Genomic DNA, 23,300 nt, shown 5'->3' with positions numbered 1-23,300 from the left:
AGTCTCATTAATATTTAAAATTTATATTTAGTTTTCAATTTCTTAAAAGATTTAACTTGCAATTGCAATAAAAATCCATCGCACTCCACTAAATCGATATTATACCGATAGTTGAAAAACAATCGACTAAGAAATGAAACCTTACCATCGATATTATCGATAGTACTTTCGACAGCTCACCTGTGTATTCTTTAGTTTGCCTGTGAAAATATTTGAGGATGGCCGTAGAGAAAAAAGCGTGCAGAGTTTGCATGAGTAGCGTTGTGACGCTGATGGAGCTGTTTGTGGAACCAATATTAATGTTATCGAAGGAGCCCAGTCTAGCGGAAATGCTAACCGAGTGCGTGGGCTGTGAAGTAAAGCCGGATGATCCGCTGCCAAAAATGATTTGCTTGACCTGTGTGATCGAAACAAAAAATGCCTATCGATTCAAGCGGAAATGCGAGCAGAGTCACAAGAGTTTCTGGGAGATGCATAACAAGCAGAAGCAGCTCATTGCCGCACAGTCCCAAGTTGTCGAGCATCCAATTGATACGAGTCCTATTAAAGTAGAAGTGCCTGAAACTAGCGAGGTGAAAAGACCGAATGGGAAATCATTTACCATATCGTCGATAAGGAGCATCAATACGTCAGCGGACCACATAGATGAGTCCCATGACAAAGGACTTTCTGTGAGGAGTCTGTTGAGCGACACACACAAGACAATAACGCTGAAAGAGGTAGTCCAGACCTTCAAATGTCTCCATTGTCCTCGAGCTTTCAACGAACGCTCCTCGCTTCAGACACACCTTCGAGCTCATGGCGTGACGCCATACAAGTGCCGACACTGCCCCAAATCCTTTGCCCACCATGAAGAGCTCGACGAGCACCTGCATCACAGTCATCATGTGGAGCTGAGATTCGAGTGCGCCAAATGTCCGAAACTATTTAGTACCGAAGAGAATTTAAAACTGCATTCACGTTCTCATGTTCCAGCCCGTCGTAGTTATGAATGTCCGCATTGCTTAAAACCCTTTGGCCAGTTGCCGAGTCTGCAAAAACACATGCGCATCCATTCGCCATACAAATGTCCATACTGTCCGATGTCCTTTGCTCACAAGCACATGCTCGCTTATCATGTCCTCGTCCACACAGGCGAGCGTCCGCATAAGTGTCCGCATTGCGACAAGGCGTTCAAGAAGAAACAGCATGTGGAGTACCACTTGCTCACTCACCGAGGGGAAGGCGTATTGTAATTATAATTATATTGTAAAATACGTTCTAAGATTATAAACATACATGTATATAAATGGATAAAATTGCAATTAATTCGTAAAGGGATTGGCGAATTAGCTGTTATTTTACAAACACTGGTTTTCGATAACTTGAGTTTGAAATTAACGATAACAGATGGCAACTCAAACGTGACTCAGTCCATTATTATTACAATTGAAATTAATGTTTGTGTTTTTAGTTAAGGTGAAATACCGCTAAACTACAATTTATTCGTAAAAGGGTCTATGTTGTTATTTTAAATACATTCAAGTGTCGACAACACTGATTTTAAAGAACTTGATAATTTTATTGGTCACGAATTTATCGTAGATAAATAAAGTGCGTTACCAACACTGGATTTCGATAGCTTTGACAAGTGCAAAACATAAACAAACGCATTAATAAGTAATTCAGATTTAATTCGCACGCAAAAATGGCAGCAGTATGTCGCCTTTGCATGGATGAATCCTATGATCTTGTGGATATATTCGAGGAGAAGAAATCGACAGCAGAGGAACCAAGTCTTCTCGAAATGCTGACCGAGTGCATTACCTGTAAGGTGGACAAGAATGATTTGCTGCCAAAGAAAATTTGTTCAAGCTGCGTTCAAGAATGTAAAAATGCGTTTCGCTTTAAGCGTATCAGCGAACAGAGCTATAATCTCTTTATGGAAATGCTGAGCAAGCCCAGCTGCAGTGGAATTAACCAGCAACCTGACTTGAGCATTGTGAAGCTGGAAAAGGAAATTGATTCATATGATGCACTAGGCAATGCGTCCTTGAAGGACGATGATGACTTCTTGCTGCCACCCGTAAAGGTGAAAAGTGAAATTGATTCATGTGATGCACCTGACAATGCTACCTTGGGGGACGATGACGACTTTTTTCTGCCACCTGAGAAATGCTTGCAGCCTGCCCAGAACAAAACGAGTGCTTCGCCTAGTCTGGCGGTCAAAACAGTGGAGGACATTAACAAGAGAGTCAATCAATCAACGCCAGTCACGGCAATGAAATGGTGTGGAGGCACGGCAATACCATTGGGCAAGACGACAAAACTCTCGGGTAAAATCTACAAATGCAGAAGTTGTAGCAAGGAATTCTTTGAAATGGAGAAACTACATGAGCACCTGAAGTCGCATAAAGATGTCATGAAACCGTTCCGTTGTCGCTATTGTGAGGAGAAATTCGCAAAGCGATCGTTTCTCAATTTGCACATTCGCAACGAGCACACTGCGAATCCATTCAAGTGTTCAGAATGCCCCAAGACATTTGCCCGCAAGCAGCATCGAGATGAGCACATGAGTCTGCATACCGGAAAGCGTCCCTACAAGTGCTCGGATTGCTCCAAGGAGTTCCGCAGCAATCTGGGATTCAAGAAGCACATCTGTCTGCCTGCCCACAACGAGCTGAGGAACGCACACTTATATATAAACACTTCAAGTCCTACATAGGAATGATCTTTACTGACTTTTCGATAATTTAGTTTTCATTTTCCTATATTTTTCGTTTTTTCATTGTCATTCTTATACTTTTATAAGTTTTTATTCAATTTAAGGACACTTAAATGTTACTTGATTATGACAAAAAAACCAATTAGACTGGTTCAATAAAAAGTAATTTAACTTATTATTTAATGAATAAATAGTAAGTGATTGCCATAGTTAAAGGATTCTAGTGAATTTTTGACAATAGAATAGTTATGTACTCTTTTTATTTACAACGAATGGCATTTGACGAGTTAAATTTCATTAAACATTTTTGAGAAACTTGAGCTCAATAAAAACTAAAGTTCTTGCTTTTTTAGGTTACGTTTTTTAGAAACAAAAATATTCCTTATCTGATCTATGATATTTTTTGTATTAATTTTAGAGTTTTAGTCATAAACAGCACGAAAATTAATTTTGCTCAATCTTTTTTTTTAGTAAGTAAATGAGCAACTATTAAAATGTAATATTTCGACAACTGTTAAACAAATAATTGGAGTCCAAAGTTACATTGCAATAAATACTTATCTGAAATAAATAAATGTTAATCTCAATCAATGCAATTTGCAATAAGTATTTAGGTCTTTCAGCAGCTTTCCGGATAGTCTATAAATATGAAAAAAAAAACTGCTCCAATTCGGGGCGAAAGAAAGTTTCGCATGTCGTGACAAGCAGCATAAATCGATGGATAAAATCCGCAATAAAAGAAAAAAGGGAAAAGTAGGGGGGAAAGTAAAAGAAAATAGACATAAGAAGTATTTGCATAATGCGAACTCGAAGTGAATTGCAATTTATTAAACATGTACACAATGTTCTTGGATATAATTTCGTATTCTGGATTGAACGAGGATTAATGCACATGTAATTTGATTTAGATTGGAGTGTGTGGAGAGGTGACATTCAGTGTGTGTGTGTGTGTTTCAGGGAGTCTGCTGACTTGTGGGGCACAATTAGAGTGGGTAAAGATGGAGGGGCCGGGGGACAACTAGAACGACGCGTATTTAAGGGCCTGACGTAAGGTCATGCAATCGACCTCGTCAATCTTGCAAGTGTTCGCCTTGATGTTGATCTCCTCCTCCTGCATGACCTGGACATGCATCAGATACCGCATCGATGCCTTGTTCTCATTCAGCTTCTGATTCAGCTTGCACACCGAAGCCTTCAACGCCTGCAGCTCATTGTACAGCGCATCCTGGACCATGTCGCACGTCAACTCGAGACCCGGACGATGGGCCCGATTGCTGAGACGGGTCTGACACAGGGTGATGGCACGCTGCTTGTCCGACATCTCCTTCTCCAGTTCGTTCATGTTGCGCTGCACCTGATGGATGTGATCCATGGTGTCCTTGTGCTTGTTCTCCAGACACTGCTTCACATGCTTCGTCTCCGCAATCCGACGTTCGAATGCCTCATTAGTGCGATCCGTTTGATTCTGCATGTCCTCGCAGATCTGCTTGAGCAACAGATCAATGTACGCCCGCAGCTGTCCGGCGGAGACCAAAGCCTTGGAGTTGGCCTCCAGATTCTCATAGGTCTGCGCCTGCCATTCGGTCAGCGAGAATTGGCTGTGAGAAGAGTAGAGTGTAAGTAAGAGTGAAATAAGTGAGAAAGTTGCAGTCAAGTGTTGACTGCTAGAGACCTGTTCAGAAGTTCGAAATAAAGATTGTAGATTTGCAATTCTATATTGATTTTGCTTTCCTAATATAATTATAATAATGACCTCTATATATGGTACGAAATTTTTATGAATTTGGGTAGAGATTCCATTATCTTCAGGGTTTTCTTCCTTGAAGGGCCTTGTTTCTATTTATGTGGAATCGTGTGGGAAATAATAAAATTCCCTTAATGGTCTTATCGTTCATACTAAGATGTAGGTCAACAGACGGACATAAAAAGATGGACTCAAAACATAAGGGTTTCCTTTTTGCGGTCAGAGATGACTTCTTCCAACCTAATATATCTTTTTCTCCCCAATTTTTCGAAAATGAACAGGTCTATAAATCCTATATGAGATATCTCTCTTGGTCTGCTTTCAGTTTGGCTTCAACGTCTTTAGAGTTCTTCCCAACAAAAATCAACTTCTAAACCTAATAGCCACTCTCGTCCACCTACCAGTGCTGCTTGGACAAATCCTGTCCCTTGCCCAGATCATGCTGAAAGTCCTTCAGTTTCAGATTCTTCTCGTCAATGGCCAGCGACTTGTCCTTGGCCGACAAATCCTGATCCAGCAGATACATCGCAGCACGCAGCTTGCGTATCTGCTCTTCGGCCTCCTTCAGCGCTGCGTCGGCTAATCCCTGACAGCCCTTGATGACCTTCAGTTCGCGACGCAGTGAACGATCCACCTCATCGTCACAGAGATCGACACCAATGCGACCCTCTCGCAAAATGAGACACTGCTTGCAGATGGCCAGAGATTTCTCCTTAAGGAATTCAATGGCACTCAGCACCCGATTGCGATACGTGTTCAACGTCTCATCCTCCAGCATAGCGGTCTTCTTCTGACGATTCAGTTCATCGACCAGAAAGCGAATCTCGCTTGTGCGTTCACGCATATGATGCTCCACCTCGCGCTGCCAATTCTTGGTGGTGTCCTTGGTCTCATCGACCACACGACGCGATTCCCTAAGCAAAAGTCGATGAAAGAGATGATGAGGTGCAAGAGTTCGCTTCACTTACTCGACAATGCGCTCGGCTAGCTTCTCCTGATCGCAGGTGATGCGAAACTTGATTTTATTGTTGTAGTCCCAATCCTCCTCGGAGTATCGGGGCGGACACTTGGCCACGGGTCCCAGATGCTTGCCGGCCAGCTGAAGGCCGGACACGCGACGCGTCTTCAAATTCGGCAACATGCTTGATGATACTCAATGCCTCTCAAACTGTAGTATATGCAAATAGAAAAATGTATCTTAAAGATTGCGTAAGCTGCTGTTACGTCATGCGAATGCAAACAGCTTTGTGTGTGATTATAGAATTGTCTTTCTTTTTTAAGTTAAAATATATTTATTTAGTTTTTTATAAGTACATCCTTTAAATGGCACACTTTGCTGATGGGAAACCAGAGAAATTCTATAGTTTCTTTATAGAATGTTAGTGAGTTTTTTACCTGGCGACGCTGTTCCGAATCTGTAACGACTTCAATTGCTACTGAGCCAGCTGCAGCTGGTGCGATTGCTACTCCGCCTCCTCCTACTCCTTTTAGCGCCTGCAGGTCGCTCCTCGCTTCAGTTAGTTAAATCGATTCATGCTAAGGAATTTATCCGTTGCCTAGCGGTATTTTATTATTATGCTGTATGTATGCTCTGACTCCACACATATACATGTAGTATATATATGTTGCTATATGATATGTTTGCCTCTCTCTCTCTCACTCACTCTTGCCTGTCGCTGCCTTTGTCACCTGCCATTCCAATTGAGCACAAACGCAACCGATTCGGATTCCCAAAAAAACAAACTGCAGAACTCTCAACTCCTTTGACGGTGGCAGGCGCGACGTCTCCCCTCTCCTCTCTCCCCCACCTCTTCCTCTTCTTCTTCCGCGTCCTTGCGGTTTCTTGCGCCTCGCGAGTGTTAAAAATAGCTTGTGCCTGACTTTCAAGCAACTCCAACTCCTGCTGCGGATCGATTTATGTTTGGTTTAACATACTTTCGCTTTTTACCTTTTTTCTCTGCTTTTCGCCCATTTTCCCATTTCCCATTTTCCATTTCCCACTTGTCATTTGGATTTGCAAAACTTCTGCTGCTGGCTGCTGTCATTAATTCATGCTAATCAATGGCGCCCAACTGCGTGGGCGTGGCACTAGACGCCATTTTGCATTCACTTGTCACAGTTTGAGCAGCACTGACCAACTCAACTATTTTTAGACTGCGCTCACATATACAAAGAAAAAGTTGAGTGTACGAATCAGGCCAAATAGGGATAAAATGCTTAAATATATTCTATAATAAACGAAATAATTTAAGTGTAAATTTAAGAAAATAAAAAAATAAAGTACAAATTAAATTAATATTTTCATACAAAAATTATTGTAATTGGTTGTAGAAACTTTAGAAATTATTTTCAGCAGCGCATAGCAAAGATTTTAATGAAAAACGTTTAATTTTAATAATAATAAATTAAATATAGTTTCCCAAATTAAGGAAAATAAAAAAAATAATTACATTTTCTCCAAGAATGTAATAAATTATTGGTACTTAATATTTATTCTCATTTTTTTCAGAAACTAAAAACTATTATTTCTGCATAATTTGAAAAATAAGTAAAGGTTATTCATATGGCTTTTGGATTAGCACTTTATTTAGAGCTAAGATTGATTTAGGAACCTTTTATGTTTTACGATAAAATATATAAATTCATTCATTTTTGGTTTTACGTACGAATTCGTAAATTTTAGTAAGTTCTTAAAACAATTACAAAATTATTCGAAAATCATTCTTAGCCTTAATAAAAGTGCTAATCAAGAGCTTTAACATTCAAATTTACTCATTTTGGTGCAAGTTTTTTCCACATTAGATAGTTTCGCATTTTCGCCGGATAATTACCCATATACAAAACTATTTTAGAAATATAAAATGATAAATACTTAATGCCTTTAGATTTCCCAAGTTTACTTTCTAATAATAATATTGTAATAATGATTTTTGAATACTAACTAAATAAAAATTGTTTTCCAAAAAAAAAGAATATATCATAATACTTTCTTGTCACCTTCTGAAAACCAGCAATAAATAAATCGTTGTTGCCATTGTTGTTTTTGTAAAATTAGTTTGAATTTATTACGATATACATTTGTTGTTGTTGTTGTCATCATATGTTATATCTATACATATACATTTACATATCCATATGCATGCATTATGTATATTTGTATTTGTATTTGTTTTGTGTGTGTAGTTGTTGTTTTTGATGTTGTATGCACTTATAGCTTAATGATAATAAAAATGTACAATTTAATTAACTAGGATCTGTTGATGTTCTCATTTCAATAGTTTTCTTTCGTTATTTGTTTTTATGTTATTTGGATTTGAGTGTGTGATCTGCTTTCAGTTTGGCTTCGACGTCTTTAAGAGTTCTTCTCCCCAAAATAAACTTCTTTTCTATGGCCTTGTGTGTTGTGTTTCGTGTTAGAAGAGTTCTTCTTATTTTTTTAGAGGTGAATCTTTCAATTTAGTACACGTACTTTTAATTAGTTGTTAACATGGCGTTTCTCTTACAAAATAACTGTGATTATACGTTGCCAGAGTTGCCACACTCACACAAACACATACACACACACACACACACACGTACAGACAAAATACAGTTTTCGTGTGATCGCGTGTTGATCGCAATTCAATGAATTATTAACAGTGAACTTGTTTTTTGTTTTTCTTTGTTTTTTTACTTTGTTATTATAGCTCGAGTCAGTCACCCAAACGTTTAATTAGTTTACTTTACTTTAGTTTAGAGTTGTGTAATTATTATTTCGTTTCTGTTCTCTGTACAAATCGCTAAATTATTATCAATTATTGTAACTCTAGAATCTAAATCTTCAAATTATCATCATCTCTGTGTTGTCTAAGTGATCTTGTTGTTCTTCTTGGTATTTTGTTGCTGTTTTCTGTTTTGTTTCTTGTCTCAATTGTTTAACTTGGCTATCTACGAATACAAACTGTAACTGTATCTTTGCTTTGTATTTCTTTTCTTAATATATTTTCTTTTTTTTTTATGTTGCTTGCGTGTATTTAAATTCATTAGTTTTATTGTTTAATTTGTTGCTAGTTCTTGTTTCCTTTTTAGTGTGTAGGCAGTGTTTCATTCATTCTTGGGTTTGTTGCTCTTGGGTTTTTTTTTATCCTCAACTCTCATTTATACATATTTCTTAATTTTATAAGTAAGTATATGCTATATTTGTTGTTTGCTGTGTTTTGTTTATTTTTTGTTGGCCCTTTCCCCAACAAAGAAAATAAGACATTTCTTATTCAATTTGCCGGCGCCACAATGAAAACAGTTTTTTTTGTTTGTTTCTCTTTCCATTTTCCTCTTTCCACAATAACACAATAAATCCAAAGCATTACAATTAGCAAAAGAATAATTGAAACAAATATGAAATTAAAAAGTAAATTATACACATAAAAAAACGAAATCAATGTTACAATTCGGAAAAATAAGTATTTATATTTATAGTTTTTATATTTTGTTCGCATACAAACATTTTTATTTTTGTTTTGTTTTTTTTTTAGCTAAATATTTGTTGCTTTCGCTCTCTCGTTAACTTTTATCATAGTTATTATAGTTTTCTTTATCATTATGTTTATCTTCATCTTATGTTTCTCTTTGTTGTATTATAATTTAGTTGGTTTTCTTTTCTTTTTCTTTTTTTTTTTTAACAAAAATAATTGCTTTTGAGGTATTTTCTTTTTTGTTTATATAAATATGTTTTTGTTTTTCCTTTTCTTTCTTTTATTTCTTTTTATACACATAACCATTATAAGTATTTAGTTTTTAGTCGTTCTCGTTTTCAATAGTTTGTTTATCTCTTTTTTTTGTTTTGTTTTTATTTTCTTTTTTGTTTTGTTTTGTATTGTAGTTGTCTTGTCTTTTTGTAAACAATTCAAAGCACCTTTTGATTATATTTGACATTGTATTTTGTTTTCCATTTTTTTTTTTTTTTTTTTTTTTGTCGTTTTCATTTTTTATGCGGTTTTTTGTTATTTATTTGCAAATATCAATAGTTAGATCAGAATAAACAACAAAAGGAAAAAAAAAACAACTGAAACAGAATATAATCAAAGTACATACACAAAAAAATTTTAAATTATACATTTCTTTTTTTTTCTTAATCTTTGTTTTACTTTAGTTTTAGTTACTCTTTAATTTTATTTTGTTGGTGTTGTTGTTGTTGTGGCAGCATTTAGTTTCTCAGTACACGATAATTATTGGATTTAAAATATATTGTATATATATGTAGCATCATCGGGGTTCAGTTTCATATTATTTTAGTTATTTGTTAATTCCCTCTTTATTCTTTTCATTTTGCCGCTTTTTTTGTTTTGTTTTAAGAAATGCCTTATTTTGAACAACTTTCTGTTATTAAGTAACATAACTAAGAGAAATGTTGGGCAGCAACTGAAAGCGAGTTATCTGCAAAACTATTCTCATAAAATAAATCAACTATTTGAGAAGAAAATCAAAAAACAAACAAAAACAAACTCAATAAATTGGCTATGCATTCCCTAACGTTTCTTTATCATCTTCATTTCACATTTCACATTTCATTTTTCATATTTATATTCATCTTTATTTGTTTTAGCATTATCATTATTATTGTTGGTGTTTTTCTTTAATTGGGGGGCATTTGCAATTTGCATTCCTATAACTATGGTCAACTATACACAGAGGTTTTATTTCTCATCTTATTCTGCTTTATATGTTAGTTTATCGTTTTTGCTTAATATTTGAATTTAAAGCTCGAAACTAAACAAAAAAAAGTGTGTTTGTAAATCATTATAACTTTTGCTGTTGTTGTTGGTGGGGAAATTCTTCCCTCGCTCAACTCTTTAAACTCAACATAATCGTAATCATAATTGTTGTCCTTTTCACTATGTAAGTATATAAGTATGTGTATGTAAGTGTGTGTGTGTGTGTTTGTGTGTGTATAAAAAATCAAAAAAGTTGAAAGTGTACATTTGAACTAAATTGTTTAAACCTTTTCGCCTATATAGTATAAAACATAGTTAATAAGTGGTAAATATTTTACATGATTCTCGCTTTGCAGCTACTTGATCTCGATCTCTCGATCTCTACATCCATACATATATAGTTACATTCTATATATAGTATAGTATAAGCTATAGCTATAGCATATATATATGGTATATTAGTTTATGTTATATGTGTATGTGTGTGTCTCTAACTGTAGTATTTATGTATAGATCCAAACAAAACGTTTATCGTAGCACGCGCTCTTCTCTTCTCTTCTCTCCTCCAATTCTCTCTTGCATAACAAAAACAATCTGCTTCTCCATCCTCTCGTTGTTTGCTCCTTCTCATCATCATCATCCTTATCCTCTTCCTCAGCTGTAGTATGTCATATTATATAGTAACCTTAGACCATCGGCAGTCCTTGCTGCACATCCATCATCTCGTCCTGCGCCGGCGACGGACGTGGCGCAAATGTTGCCATATGATGTGGATGCGGATGCTGCAACTGATGTGGGGGCGTGGCCCGTGCAAACAGCGTCGAGCGTTGCATCCCCATGGGCGCATTGCCCCCGCCCACATTCGCGTTCGCCGATGGGAACTGCAGTCGAAAACTGTTGTCCGGATGCTGATGTTGATGCTGGCGAGGAGTGCGTCGTGGTGAACGCGCTGGCATCCGATTGGCTCGATGCATATCCTCCAGTATGGATGGCGCAACATATGTGAAACCCTGCAAAGGAAATTGAGTTGAGAGATTCAGATTAATTTACATTCTTAGCGGAAGATTACAAATTAGTTATTCACAAAAATTAAAAAAGAAAATCAAAAAACTACAATCGAGTGTGCTCAATGTGGTATTATTCTTATAATATACCAAATTCATATACAGCAATTGTATTCAAATATACCAAAGGCTACATTCAAAATATACTACATTCAAAATATACCATAGAGTGCAAAATATACCAAATTGTCAGCCAAAGTTGTCGTTTTTGCCCCATACAAAAGTATTTCTTAAATAGCTTCTACAATTTTTATCTGAGCGCAGCCAAATTTTCAGGAATCATAAATAAAACATTTGACACTCTTTCTCAGTCAATATCTCAGATCATAAAATAATTTACTTTGTCTATATAAAGTTTTCAACATTTTAAGGCACCCTAAAATTTAATGTTTACTTTTTTACTCGAAAATTTATGAGGTTTCTGCTTCGTAATAAGCAATATTTTCACAACATAAAAACTTTATTATTATGTGCAAATTGTAATATTTCCAAATATTTGACCTTGGCTTAAAATAAAGTTTGTTTTATTGCTTATAAAAAATTCCGTTTCCATGTTTATTTAAATTTAAATTTATGTTTGTGACATTAATCTTAATCCTTAATGAAATTGTGCATCTTAAACATTTCTGTCATTGAACATGGTAAAATCGTTTCTTAATTTTAGTTCCTTATTGCTTTCATAACGCTTTTTTAGTCAGCAGAACCTTTTTAAATAATAACTGCGGAAAGAGTTGCTCCATCTTTGATAGACAGTTGCCCCAGTTGGTCGATCGAGTGTGCCATTAAATTTGGAGCAGGCAGACAACAATATTGCCTGGTCGGATCAACACGATTCCCTGACGCATACTAATGCGCCTCGACAGCCGTCAGCATATGGACACACAGGGATTATGCAAGGCAACCGCTGCTGAGTTGCTGAGTCGCCGAGTTGGCGGCCAACTGACCCAACTGCCTATGTAACACATTTTGCATAATTTTCTGTCAGACAGCGCAAAAGACACTAATTAAATTTTGACGAAATTCAACTCGAAATCATAACAAACAGAAATACAACTGCAATAAAACAATTAAAAATAAATAAAAAAAAACAGAAAAGCCGGTGGCTGTCGTGTAAATTTATCCGGCACGCCAACAACGAGGAGGAGTTTTGATGTCTTGAAGCTGCACAAATGCGTGACGCGTCCAATTGGAATGACATGGGAAGTGAATCGAAGCTCTCGAGTACGTGAGCGCAATGCTAATTGGAACCCCAATTTGGGAGTTGATCATATCTCATCACATTGCACGGTAGTCGCTCGCTGTTGACCCACTAAGGAGAATAAGTTGCGGGCGAGTGACGAGAAAGTTCATAACAATGCTTAAAGTGGTTCTAAGTGGAGAAAGAATTCCCCAATTAGCAGCTGTCTAATCCAGTTTTATTGCAACTGAGACGGCTGTAAAACTGTGTTCGCTTTGCTTATTAGAATCAATCGAACTTAATGGCGCAGCAATTCCCCTAAAAGTGTTTACCGCCTTTCACAATGTTCATGAAACTGTTTACAATGTTGCTCAAACTGCGGGCAATAAAATCCATAATTTCAGTGCAATTTTAAGTGACTTTAAAAAGGAAATTAAATTACAGCACACTTTAAGCTAAAACAAACATAACTTTAAGTTCCAACTACCATATATCAATAGGCAAACAAAAAGCTGAAAAGGGCCGCCGTAAACAACACATAAACCTAAACGCACTTGCCGCATTTTATAAACAAATAAAGACAGACAACAGTAGCGTTGTGTTTTTCTGCTGCTCATGAGTTGCAATTAGCTGCTCATGGGCCAAAGCCAACAACCAACAACAACCAGCAATAACAACAAACGGTTTAAACAAACTCTCTTCGTCTTTTAGCCACTTCGGCCACTTCTCAGTCACGTTCATGTTGGCCAGTCTCAAAGTAACGCTCAAACTGTGCGCACGAAGACAGAGCAAGCGAAGCAGAAGAAGAAGAAGCAGCAGCAATAGCAGACAACTTTCGTGTCGTGTAGAAAATTCCAACCTCCCCCCCTCAATTTCCACAGTTCCCATCACCTGATACCTCGTTGCTTTTATAAGGCGCGCGTCGTGTTTCGTTTGGAGAAAGGCTTACACTCGGATTTGCAATAAGACAAACAAAAAAACAAAACAAAACGAAAGAGAGATAAATATGTTTAATATTTAATTTCACTATGCAAATGCATTAACATTCATTCTTGAACGAACTTGCACAAGTTTGATTTGCCCTTCAGGGCCACATACAGTTTTAGAGTCCAAACTCGAAACCAGTTCAAAAAGCTTGCAGTCACCAAACATCCAAAACAAGAGCGACAAAGAGCGCAAGAGAGGCGCGCAAGCGCACGTGCAGAAAGCGAGAGCGCAGCAGCGAACGCGTTGACAGAGTCGTCGTCGCGTGCTTAATTGGGACAAGAACAACTGTGAGTGCTGTCGTCGCTAAACTGTAATGGCTGTCAAACTGTGCGTGCGGAAGTTTACAAAACAGTGGTGTATTGTGTTGTGTTGACATTGCGTAATTTTCAATAAACAACTACTACAGTAAACTAAAAATTCGTAACGAGTTGCTAACAATAAAAGCATGTGCAAGAAATCTATAATAAAAAATTGGCAATAGCTCGATTTTGTGTGAAAACAGCAAACAGCAGACACCACAAATTTGTGGTCACACCAAAAAATAAAAGCGCAGCTTTGTTCGCATACTGTGAACGAGCATAAATAACAGCAGCAACAACAACAATAATAACTGAAATTTACCGTTACCAGAAGGAGAGAGAAACAAATTAGCAAGCTACGTGCGTTTGTTTTTTTGCATTTTGTGTGAAATGTCCAAACAGTTGAAAATAAATTCACTCTCGTTGCTGCTGTTGGTCGCAGCGGCAGCGACAGCGCTGCCCCAACAACAACAGCAACAACCACAGCAACAGCAGCAGCAACTATTACCAGCAACTGTTGCAACTACGACAACAACAAGACTAGTAAATGCAACTGACAGCGCTGGCACTTTCATCGATAACAACAACAATAACAGCAACTTCGAAGCAACAACTGTCTCCTTCGAGCAGCAACAGTCACAACAACAAAAACAACAACAGCCGCCGCAAACATTGCAATATGCACATATAACGGCATTAGATAAAGAAGTAGGTATGCATACGGTATCAACTGACGATGGCAGTTAGCGGATCAGCTGTGAAGCGCGTGTCGAATACTCTCACTGCGTGCTTTAATCATCAACTTATCGGCAGACATTATTTTCAGTTAGCTTCTTTTTGGCATTGAGCTAAAACTAGACTTGAACAGCTTTTGAACTAGCGGAACTTGCCACTAGAATCAGTTAAACTACTTACGAAGAACTTTTGAACTAACGGACTTTTGAACTAGTAGAACTAGCTAGCAATAAGGACAATGCGAACCAGTTACAGGCAGTTATTTGTTGTGTGACCAGATATTTTTTCCAATTTTAAAGTGATAATTTGTCAGAGCAACACAAATTCGACGTAACATTTTCTTTTTGTTGATATTAAGTGAAATTTTCGACATGATTTACTTGGATGACCGATGACGGTCGTGTTTATAGCCACGCCATGCGTATTTAAATGGAACGCTGGTAGCCAGCAACAACAACCACAACAACAATAACAAGCGTTTAATTTGCAAATTAGCAACAACAACTTCAAGTACTGCAAGGGGCAAGGTAAGAGAGGGGGACTGAGGAGGGCGACAAATTGTGGGCTCGGTTAGTTTTTGGGTGGCCGCTTCAAGTGTGTGTGAAAGTGAAATTTATTACACCTGAAAGAAACGAACGAATTTAGAGCTAAACAAACACAACACAACGTGCAGCAGATGCCGAACATTCGGCAGCTTAAAAGAGTGCGTGTGTGTGTGTGTGTGCTGAGTGTTGTGTTTGTGGTGAGGTTGAGTAATTGCCTCAACGTCTAAGCGTCTAATTAAAATCAAGTTAATGAAGCTAATCTCTCTTTCCCCAACTCCTCTTCTTCGCAGTTGAACGTCTAATCAAGCAATGGGCGCCGATTGTTTGGCTGGCGCCAGAGGAGAAATTTCTGCCTCTGGGCGTCGAGGAATTCCTACAGAATGTGCATCCCATGGACAAGGAACGCAGCAACAGCTTCACCCCTGGCGTGCCCTTTAGCGAATACTCCACAAAGTCGCATCTGGTGACGAATGCGGACATGGAGCACTTGCTGCAGAATGAGCAATCCTTCATCTATGGCCGCAATCCCAACGAGGCGCCAGTACCCATCTATGGGGTCGTCACGCTTTGTCCCAAACCGGAGCCAAAACCCGAAGTTATGCCTCAGTCGCAATCACAGCCCTTCGCCAGCACTCGAGGACCTTACATACCCGTGTCCATTGACCCGTTGGAGGAGCGCAATGATACAGTTCGACGTTCATCGCGCTTGTATCCACTGTTTCAGCGCGTGAAGCGCGACGCAGCGAACATGCCGCCGCTACGGGAATACGATCTGGTCATGGGTGAAACACAATTGCCAACGGCAGCGGTTCCGGAGTCTGTAGAGCAGCAGCCTCAGGAGCTGGAGGACGATTCGAATGGATTGCCTGTGAACAATTTCATTGCCAATCTGGCAGACAATGTCAAGTTCAGTGGCGGGCCCGAGATGGAAGATGATAATCTGGAAGACAACAACATTGGCGATGCGCCGCCCCTAGAAACCCCACAGCAAGGAGTTAAAGGAAAACTGCCTGGTTTCCATGTCACCTACTGGATGTTCTATCCCTACAGTCAGGGCAAAACCATGTGCACACTGAGCTTGGGTCCCCTGGGTCGTATTCCCTTTCCGGCTGTGTATGGCTATTGCTTGGGAAATCGTCGAGATATTGGCAGCCATGTGGGAGATTGGGAGCACATGAGTCTGTACTTCAATGGTGATGCTGAGCCACAGGCGATGTATGTCTCAGCTCACGATGCTGGAGCCTATTACAGCTACAATCGGCTGACGGGCTCCTTTGAGTTTCGTCGTCAAGAGACGCGCAAGGGCATTTTACAGCGTCCCAATTTCCCTAAGACAGTGACCACATTTAAGAATCATCCGGTCCTGTTTGCTGCCAAAGGTTCGCACGGTCTGTGGACGGCGCCGGGCAAGCATCGCTTTGTTAAGGTGGCCAGACTGTATGACATAAATGGCTTTGGCACGCCGTGGAACACTTGGAAGGCCGTGGACATAAGCTATAAGAATCTCAGATCCTACGGTGAGTAGGAATTCTATTTTCTCGAATTTAATACTATCTAATTCTTGTTCTTTGGCAGGACGTTCACTGGTGCCCGATTGGCTGACGTATCGTGGCAAGTGGGGCAATCCCAAGAGCAAGTGTCATCCTTTTCGTCGCATCGGATTGAACTTTTGTGAGTTCACAGACGGACCCACTGGGATTCCTCTAAAGGAGCCGCATTTTCAATGTGGGGCGGACTATCGCTAATGATGGATTCAATTGCTGCTGACTAGTTTCTTAAGCTTAGCTCTAGACAAGTATTTATTGTGAAATTCCCGCCCGAAGGTTACCCCGAAAAAAACGAAGAATTAAACATTTGAAATAAGCATATGCCGTATTTTAGCTAACGAGGTCAACAAATTGAGAACGCTATAATTAAAGACTCGACGACGTGCAACGGGTCTTGACCCCCCACAAAACTCTTAATGGTTGAATAATCTCTAATAGCTGCTTGGGCGACACTCACTTGGAAAATTAAATTGGCACTTTCGCTGAGCGTGGTATCATCCGGTGAGTCCACGGGAATCTGTCTTGTGAATCTCGTATCAAACTGCGACACATCATCCTCGCTTCGCTGCAAGTTCAAGTTGATTAAAACAGTGAATCAAAATGGGTAAGGTCAATGGACTTACCAGCAGCGGCTTAATAGGTGGCTCAAGGCGACGAGCGACAACATCTTCCCAGTTGACGTGCTTGAAGAATGGATGCATTTGCACGGCAGTCGCATCCTCGGGTCCGCTGCCCAGACGCAGTGGCTCCTGACGCTTCATCAGGCGTCGCACCAGATCTCTGGCTTCGGGTGTGAGGTAGGCTGGCAGATTAAGCTTTGCTTTCAATATGGTCTCGATGGTTTTCTTGCGATTCTCCGCTGTGAAAGGCGGCTACAAAAAAGTAAAGAATTAATTTATAGGATGTGAAAAGTCTTTGCCAGATCATTACTTACCACGCCTGTGAGCATGTCGAACATGAGTGCGCCTAGTGACCACCAATCGACGGCTTTGCCATGGCCACTTCTAGTAAGGATTTCAGGTGCCCTGCAGTAGATAAAAATGCAAAATTAATAAAAATTCTCGCAAAAGTAATTTAGCCAAAAATGAGGAGCATCAAAAGCTTGGCAGGCGCACGCACATGTACTCAATTGTGCCGCAGAAGGTGTGGGTGACAATACCCTCTTGTATGTGCTCCTTGCACAGACCAAAATCGGTTAGCTTCACATGTCCCTGGGCATCCAGCAGAATGTTCTCTGGCTTCAGATCGCGATAGATAATGCCGAGTTTGTGTAAATGTCCCAGAGCCAAAATGATTTCGCTCAAATAGAAGCTGCAGTTGTAAAGAAAACAGTTGAGTAAAGGAGTTGCTTTAGGAATGGAATAGTTCCACATACCATGTGGTATCCTCCAGGAAGATGCCCTCGCGCTCCAAATGCATAAACAGCTCACCACCGCTGAGATACTCGAGTATCAGATACAATTTGCCGTCTGTTTGAAAGGCATACACTAGTTCCACAATAAACGGATGCTGAAAATGCAAAAGCACAATATTAATAATTGATTTAAGTAACGCATTTTAAATGACAACTCACCTTGACTGCCTCGAGTATGTTGCGTTCAGCTCGTGTGTGCGCTGTGTCCTTTTGATTGGTGACTATCGATGCCTTCTTCAGCACCTTCATGGCAAAATATTTGTTGGCATCACGTCCAGCGGTTTTGCGCACCTGTTGCATTCCCAATTCGTAATTAGTTAAATGATAGCAATAAATCAATTGGTTGATTGCCTCACCTGGAATACTTTGCCGTAGCCACCTTTGCCGAGGACTTTTTTGAGCTCGAAATCCTTGGGACCCAGCTTGATTTTGCCCGGATTGACATTTTCCTCTGAGAGCTGTATGGTCTCCTGTCCTTCATTGCTGTTTTTGGGGATAGGGAATGGGGAGGTAGTGACGAGTTTAGTTTACGTTATTAGTTTAGTAACTGCGACTGCGATGTTGATGGCCGCCGACTGCTTGCGTGGGAAATCGACAGCCCACGCGCTCTATAAATAAAAACCTTTGGCAAACACGCGCCAATTGGTGGCGCCCCCTTAAAAAACCCTCAACACAAATCCCCCCACCGCTCCATCACCATCACTATTCACTATCGAGTGTGTTTGCACATTGGCTGCTTGGCATATTGCCCACTAGACACACGAGCGCACAACAAGCTGCTGTTGTTTGGTAGTCAATTGGTAGTTGTAAACACTTCTGTCGACGACACATATGACAAAATATGTATCAACATAAAGGTAGTTAGTTCCCTTATCAGTTTGGTAGCTGCGTCAGGTGGACTTCTCATCCGTCTGTCTGTCTGTCTTTCTATTTGTCAGTCTGTCTGGCTTGCCTGCCTGCTGGTAGGTAAACTGATATGCGCAATACATGTGTTGGCCAGGCTAAGCCGATTAACGGGCTAAACCAGCTATGGATATAGAGGGATTTCCCGCTAAACATTTGTTCGCTCTCCGCATTTCCGAGAAAAGAATTTTTGCGCGCCTGCCTCTCGAAATAGCTGCCTCTTCCTCGATCCAGCGACAACAGCGACAGCTACAACGTCAGCGACATAACATCAGCATTACTCACTCTTGATGTAGATTTATGCTCAATTCCGGTTCTAGATCGACCTGCAAAAGAGAAACGGAGAATCGAGATAAGTAAGAGAATCGAGAATATGCAAATGAGTCAGAGAACTTGTGCAATTAGTCAGTAGTTTATAGTTTATGGTTTTTGTAGTTTGTGCTAATGATTGGCTAGATACTTTGTAAGCAAATTTTCAAATACGTAACCTAATAGTTCCTCGAAATTCATTTAAAATTTATTAGTTGCTTAACTGGTGTGTGCTTCCTACTAGTTTTGAGTTATTTGATTAGTCGAGATTTTGTTATTAGTTTTTAAGTTTTCTTTTAAAGAAAAAGAATTGTAAAAGTAATTCCAAACTCAATATGATGATATTATAATTTTATGTTTAATCTAAAAAATAAACATTTGAATTTAAAGAAAATAGATTTTAATATTATTCAAGAAATTAAATAAAGAAATCTATATACAAATTTAACATTTTGAATATAATGAAAGCACTAAAGATCTAAGTAATTTTAATATAATTGAAACCGTAGGATTTACTTTGATGTTAAATGTGGGAGGTAGCAATGACAATGCTATATCGAGTAAATATTTTAATAGCGTATAAGGTTAAATGTATAATACTATTGATATACTCAATTAGCTATATTTGAAGTGAAGCTTTTAAAATTGAAGGTTAATCCTTTGTAGAATGAATTAGCATTGTGCGAAACTTATTATTTTAACATAAAATATATATACTCCTAAGTATTCAGATTTTTCCAAGTATGAAGTACCATAAATATGTCTTCTTAGTATTTCATGTCTAAGTGGATTTGTTACGGCAATTAACTGAAGCTAAAGCCATGTGTCGTAATGAGAGAAAGAAGTAAAGATTATGTTGATTCGCTCATTTCGGGAGAAAGTGTTTTCGTGGTAGAGAAATCGTTAAAAGCAGGTAACGCCGACGCAGAACCCAAAGATACCTTCTTTTTGTCATTTTCTTCATTTTTGCATTACCCACTTGCCTCGGGTCGGGTTCGACGAGTCTTCTATATACAAGTTTATGTACAGCAAGCAGGCAGGCAGACACACTTCTCCACACGCACACACGCATACACACAATCGTAACACAGACACACACGCACACCTTCTCTTTAATGACAAACTAAAATTAGAACTCGGAACAATGCCAAATACTCTGCCGGCAATTCTGCCAGTGATGCTAATACTGCTGTGTTTCTGATTCTGTTGCTCTGTTTCTCTGACTTGTGGGGGATTTGGAGACTTGCTCTCGTCTCGGACTCGTTATTTTCTGTATATATATATATATGTATATATTATACAATATATTTAGTAGGAATTGACTCTCCGACGCCCGCATAAAGTAAGAGCGATTTGTCCGAAGGGAAACTGGTTTGAAGCCTCGTCACAAATGCTGCTGGCGCCGAATTCCAATTAACAAATCAATCATAATTTCCAGTGTCCACAATTCGAGGGCGTGCGCCCCGTTTTCATTGCGTAAAAAGCTACAAGTATTTATGATAAATGGAAATATATATACATATACATAGGTATACAGCATGGACAACGCAACACTTTAGTTGCATTTTCAATGGCTAGAATGTAAAGCAAACAAAGCTGCACACTCCGATCGACTCGATTCTCAAGTCATTCCCTCATTTTCTTGTCATTCTTTTCGTCGTTTTCGTCTTATCAGCAGCAGGGCACGATGGGATTTTTTTTTCGTCGTTTCTCTAATTTTATATTATTCGTTGATAAGCATTTTTGTTCCTTTTTTCTTCTTTTTAAGTGGGAGTTTAGCTTACAGCTGAATATTACGACAAAGCGTGTGTCTTTGTGTGTGTGTGTGTTGAGTGACTTGACCCAACAGCAATGTATAGCATGAAAAACATAGTGAAACAACATGCGGTTATCATCATAACATGATCAACGATAGAAGCACCTTCAACTGATAAGCTAGAAAGTCTATTTTGACTCAGCAGTAAGCTGATAACTGATTCAAGTTGATTATGTAGCGGATGTTATATACATTATGTGTGCTCTTTTTTTTGTTTGGCATTGTAAACAATATTAATTGTGGTAGATGCAACAGTTGGAAAACGGGTTATGGAAAGTCCTAATGAAGTATGCAAGAATATGAAATGGAACAACCCTTTTTTTCCTATGCAACAGTTGGAAATGGTTCAAATGAAGTATGTAAGAGAAATCTATTATTTGAATTAAAAAGAAAAAAAATCTATTCAATTAATTCCAAATGATAATCTATTTAAAGCAGCAGTTGCTAAATGTTAAATTATAATTTATTATAATAATAATAATTATAATAAGTAAAAAAAGAATTCATTTAATGTAAAAGTTCCTAAGGAAAGTGTATTCCAAAAAAAATAATTCTTTTCATAAAGCAACAGTTGGAAAATGTTTTTAATTTGCGAAATTGGCAGTTATAATTCAATAGAATTTAGCTTTATTATATTTGCTTAATGTGAATGTGATTTATATTGTTTTATTGCTACATGCTACCAAGTTGTTTTGTTTTATTGATAAATTATCATCACATTTCTAGGGATTCACATGAGATTTTAATCATTATTTTGAGCTGCTAAACAAAGCGAGCAGTTCGACTGGGTTGGCTCCCCACAGTGCTCTTTGTTGTTGTAATTCTAAAGTTGATACTGTCAACTTAGTATGTGTGCGTGTGTGTTTGTGAATAAGCGTGTTGCTTTATGTGTTGGAGGTGCCGGTGTGTGAGCAATTGATAGTGATTATTTTGAAGGACATTTGCCGAGTTTGATTGCTTAATATCGAAAGACAGTATTGCAAGAATATTTAGCGATAAAGATTGAAGAATGTGGGCTGTTATTTTGTTGCTGTCGTTATTCGTTTAAAGGGGGAGGGAGGACAGGTAACTGCGATTGATACTTAAAGTAAAGATGTTGAATAACTTGATGACGCCACACAAACGCTTTTGGACTTTTGCGCAGCAGATAAGCGCAACAACAGCAGCGTAGAGTTCAAGCTCCCTAAACACCAAAAGAAAATGCGAATAATTTTCGTGGCCAGCTGCGCCTTTCACGACTTGCAGCCGCACCAGCAGCAGACAAAGCAAAGAAGGTAAACAACAAACAAAGGAGGGAAAAATCTTCAAGTACTGTACACGAAAGTAAAAGCGGGGGAGGAGGCGCAAAGTGCTGTTGTTGCGCAGTTAGTTTTGTTATTATATATGTTATAGTATATATACTCACATCGTCCAGCTCGATCCTGTCATCGTCCGAATCATGTGCTTTGTCGTCCTCGTGGAGCTCAAGATCGAACAGTTCACTTGGATCACTCACGTCCGCCATTTGTCGTTGTTGTTGTGTTTGTTGTTGTCGTCACTCCACTACACACACACGCAGACGCACACGCTTACGCACACGAATACGCACTGGCAACGTTCACATGCACACGCACACTTTACGCACACAAGCGCAAGCACAGGCAAACACTTTGCTTTTTTGCTTTTGCCTTACGTTTGCGTTTACTTCTTTCTTTGGGTCTTGCGTTTGGCTATGAATTGCTAGTTGTTGTTGTTGTTATTGCTGCTGCTGCTCTGCTGAAACAATACGGAAACAGCGCAGCACGACGACGAGACGAAGAGAGACGTGAAGAAAAGACACAACACACACTCACATATACAGACGCAGTTTCTTGGCAAATGCTGCGATTTTGATTTTTGATTTTTAGTTTTCGATGTTTGTTTTTTTTTTATTTTTTTTGCGTTGCTTTTGGTTTATTCGACCAGGTGGTGCACGGGGGCACTTTTCGTCGTCTCGAAGGTTATTTGTTTATTAGTTAATAGAATATATGAATGGAATCGGAGGCGCAGCAGCAGCAGCAGTAGCAGCGGACGGAGCGCCAATGCCACAGCCACACAATGCCACACAATATACACACACCACACACGACGACGACGGAGACGCGACCATGAGACGCATACAGGGAGGCGCACGCAAGTTGTAACACGACAGGAGCTCAAACGTTGAATGCAGCGCGCTCACGTTGTAATCGTCAAATCAAATTAAATGTAAGTGAATAATAATTAAAATGCACTTTTTCTTTGTTTGCAACCAGAACACGAGGTAAGTTGGGACAGCGATTGCACTATTCGCGCTTATCGATACTAGCTCGGTATCGAGTGTGTCATACGCATAGTATCGATGCCTT

At 39.0% G+C, this 23,300-nt stretch overlaps 5 protein-coding genes across 7 annotated transcripts; 3 read left to right on the top strand and 2 right to left on the bottom strand.

The window, feature by feature from the left end:
- The first annotated feature begins 251 nt into the window (after positions 1-251).
- On the top strand, positions 252-1,235 carry LOC133840096 (zinc finger protein interacting with ribonucleoprotein K-like). The gene has a single exon (XM_062271757.1). It carries the CDS (start codon positions 252-254, stop codon positions 1,233-1,235), a length of 984 nt encoding a protein of 327 aa, XP_062127741.1.
- A 452-nt stretch (positions 1,236-1,687) lies between these two features.
- Positions 1,688-2,704, top strand: LOC133840095 (zinc finger protein kipf-like). The gene has a single exon (XM_062271756.1). The coding sequence runs from the start codon at positions 1,688-1,690 to the stop codon at positions 2,702-2,704; it is 1,017 nt and encodes a 338-aa protein (XP_062127740.1).
- Positions 2,705-3,493: 789 nt separating this feature from the next.
- Positions 3,494-5,773, bottom strand: LOC133842425 (tektin-1). Its single transcript, XM_062275501.1, has 3 exons — positions 5,417-5,773; positions 4,850-5,362; positions 3,494-4,302 (listed from the first exon to the last, which is right to left on the bottom strand). Exons 1-3 carry the CDS (start codon positions 5,587-5,589, stop codon positions 3,723-3,725), a joined length of 1,266 nt encoding a protein of 421 aa, XP_062131485.1. The 5' UTR covers positions 5,590-5,773; the 3' UTR covers positions 3,494-3,722.
- A 2,753-nt stretch (positions 5,774-8,526) lies between these two features.
- LOC133840379 (ribosomal protein S6 kinase beta-2) lies at positions 8,527-23,253 on the bottom strand. 2 transcript variants are annotated; one of them, XM_062272183.1, is made up of 10 exons: positions 22,340-23,253; positions 19,095-19,135; positions 18,263-18,389; positions 18,066-18,197; positions 17,868-18,001; positions 17,612-17,803; positions 17,427-17,517; positions 17,122-17,364; positions 16,950-17,063; positions 8,527-11,148 (listed from the first exon to the last, which is right to left on the bottom strand). In XM_062272183.1, the coding sequence occupies exons 1-10, from the start codon at positions 22,436-22,438 to the stop codon at positions 10,825-10,827; spliced, it is 1,497 nt and encodes a 498-aa protein (XP_062128167.1). In that variant the 5' UTR covers positions 22,439-23,253; the 3' UTR covers positions 8,527-10,824. The 2 variants fall into 2 exon arrangements, with proteins under 2 accessions (XP_062128167.1, XP_062128166.1); XM_062272182.1 differs by having other exon boundaries at positions 16,950-17,057; positions 17,116-17,364; positions 22,340-23,252.
- On the top strand, positions 13,149-17,789 carry LOC133840378 (uncharacterized). 2 transcript variants are annotated; one of them, XM_062272180.1, is made up of 3 exons: positions 13,149-14,377; positions 15,236-16,462; positions 16,521-17,789. In XM_062272180.1, the coding sequence occupies exons 1-3, from the start codon at positions 14,056-14,058 to the stop codon at positions 16,688-16,690; spliced, it is 1,719 nt and encodes a 572-aa protein (XP_062128164.1). In that variant the 5' UTR covers positions 13,149-14,055; the 3' UTR covers positions 16,691-17,789. The 2 variants fall into 2 exon arrangements, with proteins under 2 accessions (XP_062128164.1, XP_062128165.1); XM_062272181.1 differs by lacking the exon at positions 13,149-14,377 and adding an exon at positions 14,725-14,927.
- Positions 23,254-23,300: the final 47 nt, after the last annotated feature.

This window comes from Drosophila sulfurigaster, chromosome 3, assembly GCF_023558435.1.
Source record: "Drosophila sulfurigaster albostrigata strain 15112-1811.04 chromosome 3, ASM2355843v2, whole genome shotgun sequence".
Classification (NCBI taxonomy): Eukaryota; Metazoa; Arthropoda; class Insecta; order Diptera; family Drosophilidae; genus Drosophila; species Drosophila sulfurigaster.
The sequence above is the reverse complement of the archived record's forward strand: the minus strand, read 5'-3'. Positions and strand labels throughout refer to the sequence as shown.

What these genes read in the sequence shown, in the direction of transcription:
- LOC133840095 (XM_062271756.1), top strand. Translation starts at nt 1,688, where the DNA reads ATGGCAGCAGTATGTCGCCTTTGCATGGATGAATCCTATGATCTTGTG.
- LOC133840378 (XM_062272180.1), top strand. Translation starts at nt 14,056, where the DNA reads ATGTCCAAACAGTTGAAAATAAATTCACTCTCGTTGCTGCTGTTGGTC. An exon ending in GGCATTAGATAAAGAAGTAG is followed by an intron (nt 14,378 to 15,235) that starts GTATGCATACGG and finishes TCTTCTTCGCAG; the next exon opens with TTGAACGTCTAATCAAGCAA. An exon ending in TAAGAATCTCAGATCCTACG is followed by an intron (nt 16,463 to 16,520) that starts GTGAGTAGGAAT and finishes GTTCTTTGGCAG; the next exon opens with GACGTTCACTGGTGCCCGAT.
- LOC133840379 (XM_062272183.1), bottom strand. Translation starts at nt 22,438, where the DNA reads ATGGCGGACGTGAGTGATCCAAGTGAACTGTTCGATCTTGAGCTCCAC. An exon ending in ACATACTCGAGGCAGTCAAG is followed by an intron (nt 18,002 to 18,065) that starts GTGAGTTGTCAT and finishes TTGCATTTTCAG; the next exon opens with CATCCGTTTATTGTGGAACT. An exon ending in TTGAGCCACCTATTAAGCCG is followed by an intron (nt 17,064 to 17,121) that starts CTGCTGGTAAGT and finishes ATCAACTTGAAC; the next exon opens with TTGCAGCGAAGCGAGGATGA.
- LOC133842425 (XM_062275501.1), bottom strand. Translation starts at nt 5,589, where the DNA reads ATGTTGCCGAATTTGAAGACGCGTCGCGTGTCCGGCCTTCAGCTGGCC. An exon ending in CTAGCCGAGCGCATTGTCGA is followed by an intron (nt 5,363 to 5,416) that starts GTAAGTGAAGCG and finishes ACTTTTGCTTAG; the next exon opens with GGAATCGCGTCGTGTGGTCG. An exon ending in GATTTGTCCAAGCAGCACTG is followed by an intron (nt 4,303 to 4,849) that starts GTAGGTGGACGA and finishes CTCTTCTCACAG; the next exon opens with CCAATTCTCGCTGACCGAAT.
- LOC133840096 (XM_062271757.1), top strand. Translation starts at nt 252, where the DNA reads ATGAGTAGCGTTGTGACGCTGATGGAGCTGTTTGTGGAACCAATATTA.